The sequence below is a fragment of the Apaloderma vittatum genome, unplaced genomic scaffold (genome assembly GCF_000703405.1).
Source record: "Apaloderma vittatum isolate BGI_N311 unplaced genomic scaffold, ASM70340v1 scaffold27340, whole genome shotgun sequence".
NCBI classification, from domain to species: domain Eukaryota; kingdom Metazoa; phylum Chordata; class Aves; order Trogoniformes; family Trogonidae; genus Apaloderma; species Apaloderma vittatum.
The window spans coordinates 1-8,338 of NW_009695511.1; the positions used below are offsets into that span (position 1 = coordinate 1).

Genomic DNA, 8,338 nt, shown 5'->3' on the forward strand with positions numbered 1-8,338 from the left:
GACAGAGCCAGGCTCTGCTCAGGGACGTCCATTGACAGGACAAGGGGCAACAAATACAAGCTGGAACACAGGAGATTCCACAAAAATACTAGAAAAAACTTTTTGGCTGTGCGGGTGCCGGAGCCCTGGCCCAGGCTGCCCACAGAGGGTGTGGAGTCTCCTGCTCTGGAGATTTCCAAACCCCCTGGACGTGTTCCTGTGGGGCTGCCCTGGGTGACCCTGCTCTGGCAGGGGGTGGCACTGGATGAGCTCTAGAGCTCCCTTCCAACCCCAGCATTCTGTGATTCTGTGATACAGATCTCTAGACATCCAATTTGCTTACCCTATGATGTCCAAGGTGAAAAGGAGGAGAAAATGGGGTGTCACAGGTAAAAAAGACGTCGTAGCAGTGTATCTGAAGGTGGAGCTGCCTTAAGCAAACCGCTACCGAACACATCTGGCACCTGAACACTTTGCCCAGTTGGGCCGGGGTGTGTGGTTGTGCTGGACCTGATGGAGTTGGGCGCCGAAGCTGTCTCGCTCTTTGGCAGTCTCTTGGTGGACTTCCTGAGCGTTTTGTGTTCCTGCCGGAGCTGCTCAAAATCATTCTGCAGGGTCGTCATCTGGAGGATACAGAAAGCAGGGTTGTAACGAACTCACCAGAGTAACGGGGATGTTCTGGTGAGCAGTCAGTACATGGACTTACAGAGAGCTATCCCCAGCTACTTGCTTCTAGATTGGAAGAAAAATAAATAATTTATTAATTTTTACTGTCACCATTTGCAAAACCTTCTGACAAAACATGTAAATTATACTTGTTTCTGTGTTTAAAAATAGGTCTTAACCCACCAGGAGAGAGCAGGAGAAACACAGGCTTCTGTTCCAGGCATTTTTACATGCAACCCTGTCAGACCCACTATACTTTATTTAGAAAGAGTTTCTTTTTTATATGATTTATCTCTGCTCTACGAGTACAAAGCCACGTGGCGATTCAGAGGTAACTGCAGCTCTTGTCTGGGGTTTGAGGGCTGTGTCTACGTTTATTAAGCCCTGACGCAGTGACAGGAACAGCGGCTCGAGCTGTCCCGCGTGTGCCGTGGCATCGCTCCGGTGCAAGCTAAGCACTCAAACATTTCTTCCAAAAAGGATACGACACGAGGAACCTGGTCCAAGCTTTTCATCATGGGGAAAACACACTGATCAGCCCCACAGCTGGGTCGATGACCTCAGAAGTTCAGTAGGTTTGTATTTATGTGGTATCGCTTGGAAATTAGGAGCTTATGCTCACCTCCTCGAGCAGATCAGCGTATTTCTTCTCCAGCAATTCAAAGTCTTTCCTGAGCACGACGTCTCTGCAGTCTGCTAGCGCTTGGTTCAGCTTCACCTGGGTCCGTGTGAGGTCCTGCCGAGCTACCTTGAGTGCCAAAGACAACTTCACCACATCTTCACCTTTGGCATCTTTAAACAACAGCCCATAACAGTAAAATAGACCGTAAAGAGACAGTAAATGGTCTGTTAAGCTTTTAGACCACATAACTCTACAAAGTGTTGGTAAGAGCTGGGTAGGTGTGGACTCTGTGTTATTGTTAAAGACCTGAAGTGTTCACATTTGCACCCACTGTGTGTCAACAGCCATGAAAGGGTCCCTACTACCAGGAGTAACCGCGGGCAAGCGGTGACAGTGTAGAAAAGGACAGGCCAGCTAGAAATGGGATAGGTTCAAACTTGAAAGCAGTGTGCAAAAGCATACTCCATCCAAGTTTTAGCCCTCTGAAAGGGTGAATTATATCCATTTCATGATCCGAGTTACGCCAGTTAAGATGAACAATCCATATTTAACGATGCTAAGGGTACAACGTTGTAAGCACGCACGTGCTTGTACAGAAGAACTTACAACATTAGTAGCAGGAAGATATTTATTTCCTCCCCCTCTTTGAGTGTGACAGTGCAAGAGCCAGAAGGAACAAGAGACCCAAGGGAAGATTTCTGCCAGCTTGGGAACAGCAGCTCCATTTCCATCCATTTCCCATGTTGGTACTGACTTCACTTTTGCTGGAAAGGTAGAAGCAGATCAAAAGTTGCTATTTTCTCTGTTTACAGTGGACTCAGAACATCTCTGTGGCCTAGGGATGGAAACGGAGCTGCTGGGAACCTGTCCAGGATTTTCTCTGGACCTGGGCAAGGTCCAGCATCGCTTCGGTGCCTGATGTTCCGTGCCTGCTCCAAAACTTCCACTGGCCCCAAAGGACGAGAGGTAAGAGATCAGGTGTATAAACCGCATCCAGCTGCAACGGGGAAACGTTTGACTCCTCCTTGTCTAACTTACCTGAGTCTGAAGAGAACACATTTCTTCCCTCGTGCCATCCATGAGCTTTAACAGGCGTTGTTTTCTCATGCTTTAAGGTACTTATTTCGTCTTTCTCCTTTTCCTGCAGTGCCAGTATCTGCCGGGTGCACTCCTCGGAGACGGTTGTGACCGTAGCCTGCAGGGGCTCTAGGGCACGAATCATCTTCTTCTGGTGAGCTAAAGAACGCAGAGGTGGGCTCTCACCGTGAGCAACAACGCCTGGATATCGCACTCGGCTGCACGGTTGGCTGTTCAACCGCCGGTGGACGGACTGCGGAGCTTCTACTGCTTGGCCTGGTGAGTGCCCAAGGACCGGGAGCGCTCTGTTTTGGGACTATATCCTGTTGTTTATCCAGCTGCGCGTATGAATTTCAGGGGGATTGCTGATTACCCTATCTATCCTGGCTTGGCAAACAAAGGATGACCAGTATTTTGCCTTGTTTTCTCGGGTACTTAAGGTTTTGATGAGATATATTGAGCATTAATGGTTTTATGATGTTTCACTACGTGGGAAGGTGTCGCTATTTCAGCACGGGCAGCACGAGGGGCTAAAGACAGCTGGGAATTAGCAACACACCCTCCTTTGTCAAGGCACATTCTTGACAAACTTCCACCTGCTCGCTTGGCTCCGAAGGCACGACTCCTGCAACTTTTTGCGTACAAATCCGTCGTCTACGTCTACCCACTCTCCCCTCTTTGTAGGTTTGCCTTTCTCCTCAGTACATCTAGTAAGGAACACACGTGCTCTTCTTGTCTTTCTTTGCTGTTACCTGTGCTGTTCACTCTCAGCTATTTGCCCCTGAACATTTTTCGTGAAGATCTTTACTCGAGGAACGTAGCAACAGGACTTAATTTGGGTCCCACACCCTAGTGCAGGGCAGGACTTCATCTGATGCCACCTCCTGGGTGCGGAGGCTTGTTTTTGTGACTAGATGGAACTCCACCAGGAGAATAAAACCATCAAAGACAGGATATGGTGTGGGTCAAGTGAGGCTGTGAGCAAGCCTCATTCCGTTTATGAATAACTGCATTATTCAGCAATCCATACCGTTCACTTCCTCTCCTGAACAGGGGGATAGAAATGCTGGTGGATGCTGAATAACCTGCCTTGGCGAGTTTTTTTTTACCTCCTCAGTAAAACCAGGTCTCGATGTTTATGTACGAACCCCACGCAACAGATTTTGCATTTCAAAAGCTAAAGCCTGTACGTAAACCTACGAACAGAAACTACTTCTCTTGCTACACCTGGGTGTGAATTTCCTCCCCACTTTATAACCTTAGCAAAGGTTGTGCAAAACTCTTTCGCTCTGATACTTGTACGAGGACAAGAAATGGCGAAACCAAGAACGGTAGCATGAGGGGTTCTGCCTCTGCGCTGACTGGTTGCTCGGTTAAAACTCCAGCAGACCTGTTTTGAGGTGCACAATTAATTTGTTTTGTTTATTTGATTCCTTCTTTAAACAGAACGGGGAATGTCAGGTTGAAGGGGAGAACCTGCCCTGGCAGCGGGTGCAGGGGTGAGCACCTTAAATGTCATGCAGGATATATGCCTATAGGGCAGAAAAAAACAGAGGCGAGCAAAGCTGCTCAATCAGACGACAACAAGGAGCCAGCTGGCTGAGGGATACAGTGCTGTGGTGTAAAGGAGGCTTGGTTTCAGTTTCAAAGGGAGCTGAAACGCTACAGATAAGAGTACGAGGGCTTAGGTGGAGTGACCAGGCACCTCTCTAAGCGAACCGCCCCGTTTATCAGCTCCAAACGGCGTCTTAAGACTCGAAGCACTGCAGTGGTGAGTGACTACGGGCGGAATATAAAATTCTGATGGTGGGAGCCCTCAGAGGGGCCATCCCTCACTGATACCGAAGCTGTGGTTTTTGTTCAGCGCAGTCAGACGTAATCGAAGAACAAAGATAAATATTCCTGAGCGCAGTTCTACAAATCAGTAAACGTCCTTCCTTTCCTCTTTCTTTCTCGAAAGCTTCCTTTTGTCTCGTTCCTAGCACAGGCGCTTTCTTGAGCAATTCAGCTCACTGAACCAACAGGAAACTTTGCAGGTCTTTGTTTTTCCTGCTGGGTGAGTTGACTCAGCTCCTGCGAGTGGCAGAGCTGGTGTGTCCCAGGCGGCGGGAGTGAACCAGCAGGACTGGGGCTGTGGGACCTCCCTGTTTCCGTGGCCGTGAGGGTGTGGATTAGGTCACCGCTCCCTTGGCTGGGCAGGTAAGCTGATGTCTGTGCTAGGAGGAGGCCTGGAAATCACTTATCGATAACCTCATCAGTCATAGAATCGTGGAATCATTAAGGTCGGAAAAAACCTCTAAGATCAAGCCCAACCGTCAACCCAACGCTACCATGACCACTAAACTACATCCACAAGTGCCACATCTACATGTTTTTTGAATGCCTCCAGGGATGGGCACTCCACCACTGCCCTGGGCAGCCTGTGCCAGTGCCTCAGCACTCTTTCAGTAAAGAAATTTTCCCTAATATCTAATCTAAACCTCCCCTGGTGCAACTTGAGGCCGTTTCCTCTTGTGCTATCGCTTGTTACTTGGGAGAAGAGAGCAGCACCCACCTCACTACAACCTCCCTCAGCTAAAAGGGGCTGGAATTCACGCAGGCTTTTTACAGGTAAAAGCCGTAATTAGAAAAAACGAGTTGTCTATATTCAGAAAGGGGAGAGGATCCCAATCCCAACTTAGAAAAAAACCCACAAAATATTCCCATATGTTTTATTTTTAGAGTATGCTTGCTACCATGGTGTAGCATTTAGTTCTGAAAACAAAGCTACCGTAAAAGAGACGTTTTGCTCTGAAGTCTCCAGAGACTTCAAGGAGAAAAAGGGGAAATATCACATCCACACAATATGGAGGAGTTGGTATATAAAGGCTTGTAAAAATAAAAAAAAGTTTCGGAAAGCAGTACAGTAGCAGCTACAGCATGGAACTAGATGATCTTTGAGGTCCTCTCCCACCTACATCATTCCGTGATTCTACGACACCAGTAATCTCTCTGGCAGTCGAAGCGAAGAAATGGCTACTAAAGAATTTTGTAAGGAACCTGATTTAAAGAAAAAAAAACCGGTTTATGCAGCATGAAAATGTGCTTGTTCACCTGGTTGAAGGACACTGCGCAAAGAAAACCCGCTGTCTGTAACGAGGGACGCCGATGAGGTAGCCCAGGTAACGGGTACCGGGATAAACAATATCTCCCCTTTCAAAGGGTGTCCCTGGAGAAAACTGCCGACATTTGATAGCGGCTCGGTGGCGGGGTGAGATTGAGCCCCTGGTTACCAGCTATTTCCAGCCCTCTGGGCTTGTTTACTGGTATGGCTGTGGCTTTGGAACGCCGGGCGAAGCGTAAAGCCCCCCATGAAGGGCCAGGGAACAGCCTGTTCCGCTCTTGGCCCTGCCAAATATATCAGCATATATCAAATATATCAGCAGCTCCACTGCTCTTGCCCGAGCTGTGTGTGCAATAAAGGTTTCAAAAACCTAAAAATCTGAAATCTAATGTCGTGGTTTGACCCTGGCCGGCAGCCAGGGACCCACACAGCTGCTCTCTCACTCCCCCTTCTCCACCATACCAAGGGAGAAAATATTTCAAAGGGCGTAAGGTTTGAGATAAGGACAGGGAGATCGCTTTCATTTACTGTCCTGGGCAAAACAGACTCGATTTTGGGGAAATTAATTACATTTATTAAGAGAACAAATCAGAGAGGAGTAGTGAGAAATAAGAAAAACCAGACAGATCTTAAAAGCGAAACACCTTCCCCCCCTCCCTCCCTTCTTCTCGGGCTCAACATCAATCCTGCTTTCTCCACCTCCTGCCCCCGAGCGGCGCAGGGGGACAGGGAAGGGGGTTTACGGTCAGTTCATCCGATGTTGATTCCACCGCTGTTTCTTCACTCCGGGGGAGGACTTTCCACTCTTCCCAGGGTCACTGTGGGGTCCCTCTCACGGGAGACAAGCTTCACACTTTCTTCTCCAGCGTGAGTCGTCCCATGAAGGGCAATTCATCACCAACTGCCCAACGGGAGACACCCCGTGACAGGCAGCCCACCCCTCCCGAGTCTGGGGTGCAGTCCTTCAGGGAGACTCGGGCTTTGATTTGGGACCTGGAACTAGATGATCTTTAAGGGCCCTTCCAACACAAGCTATTCTCTAATTCGGAAACAGAAACTGCCGTAGAAGCTGTGGAGTTCACAAGAAGCTGTGACCGACCCAACCACATGCGAACAGCCGCAACCCAACATATAAATAAACTGCTTTTTGCGCAAGTTCTCTAATGTGAGCTGCAAATTCTACGTGTAGGTGCCTACTCTTCTCATCTATTTTTTCCATTGGATGGCAAATCTAAGTAATCCGTCTCGGCACTTAATTTCGACTCGAGAAAACCTTGCGTCAGACCTGTAACTTCACTTCCTGTGAGTTCTTTTGAGTCAGATCGAGAGATTGCAGCTCTTTCCTCAGGTAAGACTCCAGTTGCTCCAAGTATTGTGGCTTTGGGGTGGCAAGAAGGGCCTGGCGGTTGCTGCAGAGACACAGGAAAAGAATGGACGCGTGGACTGAAGCGCGTCACGTACGTAAGAACGAGCTTGCGCTAAATCAGCTCAGCGATCTTGGTTTTCTTCCTACTGCCCATTGCTTCTCAGCAGGACTTTTCTTTCTTTTTTACTCTAGTATGTTCTCTCAAAACGTACGACTCATTTAAAACGCCCTGATGGAGGAAGAATCTATCTGAGACATTCTATTATTACTCTTCAGTTTAAGAACTTCGTAGTGCCTTTTGGTATAAAAAGCCAGGTGAGGGGGTTCTCTGTGTCAGAAAAGGATAAATTATGTTATTTGAAATGGGTCAAGGAAAAAAGCCGTTTGGGAAAAGAAACACCTCCTAACATAGTACATCTCCCGAGGTTCTAGGTTCCTCGAGAGATTCTAGACCAAATGTCCCTTTGCTGGATGTTACCATCTGTATCTCATATTAAACCCAGCTGGAATTAAAAGGAAAAAGTCCAACTGTCCTTATTATATCATCTACAACTGCGTCCTGCAGTCTGGCAGAGCGCCCCAAGAGGCTCTGCCCCTGTCCCTGGGGGTGCTCCAGGGGAGCTGGGACCCCGCAGGGTGACGACAAGGAAACCAGGGACCAGCAGGACACGATGTCACGGGACTTGGACAAGAAGAGCAGATGGTAACCAGGGTCAGCCGTAGTTCAGTGGTGGTCACGCAAGTCTGAAACGATGAGGAAGGTCCTGATGTCAAGCTGGGATGTCAGGTCAGCAGGTTGGGGTGAGCAAGGTGTCAGAAACTTGGCTACACAAAGACTTCTTGCACCTCTTTCTCACAAAGCTCTTTTCCCAGCGCGGCCTCCCAGGTTAGCCAGCTCTGCCGTACCAAAACCTGGGCTAGACCCCAGGCACCAGGGCTGGAGGGGGGCGTGCAGAGCCTATCGGTGCACTTGGGGCCCTGAGAGTCAATGGTCATCAAATCATTAACCGACAGCATTTTACAGCGACGTTTATGCTGAGCGCAACTCGCTGTTAGGCAAATACTTGACGTTTCCTAGAGAAGCCACTAGGCAGAACCAACGTCTTCTCCGTCGTGCTGGACTCTCGTGGGGTAACCCAACATCACTCTTACGCTGGAAGAGGTTCTGCTTTGTAAGGCCTCGGCTTTCAGAAACTGCTTCCAGCAGTCCCGGTGGCTTAACCAGTAGCCCAGGCTGAGCTTACCTAGGCTGGCTGTGCTCCGGGGCGCAGCAGGGTTTGTGATTCCTTAGGACTGTCTGTCCGGATGCAAACGCAGGCCAGGTGGACCAGCGGCCTCTTGCAGAAAGCTGGAAAGAGGGGAATGAGAAAAGGAGAGAACGCAAAACAAGGAGCCAAACTCCAGAATCAGTACAGCTGCCTGCCGATAACATGGGTTGTACCTCAGCCAGGACCTAAAAACCAAATAAACTTTGAAGAAATCATCTTCCCAGACTAGTACCATTTGTGAACCTCCTCCTGGTGGC

At 48.8% G+C, this 8,338-nt stretch overlaps 1 protein-coding gene across 1 annotated transcript in view; it reads right to left on the reverse strand.

Moving 5' to 3' along the window:
• Nucleotides 1-427: 427 nt before the first annotated feature.
• Nucleotides 428-8,338, reverse strand: part of TSNAXIP1 (translin-associated factor X interacting protein 1) — a gene marked incomplete at its 3' end in the record, with an annotated part of 9,328 nt that continues 1,417 nt past the window's right edge. The window contains 8 exon segments of the mRNA XM_009871572.1: nt 428-548; nt 551-602; nt 1,268-1,437; nt 2,132-2,213; nt 2,306-2,368; nt 2,370-2,503; nt 6,711-6,856; nt 8,058-8,161. Coding sequence (XP_009869874.1) covers nt 428-548; nt 551-602; nt 1,268-1,437; nt 2,132-2,213; nt 2,306-2,368; nt 2,370-2,503; nt 6,711-6,856; nt 8,058-8,161 — 872 coding nt within the window.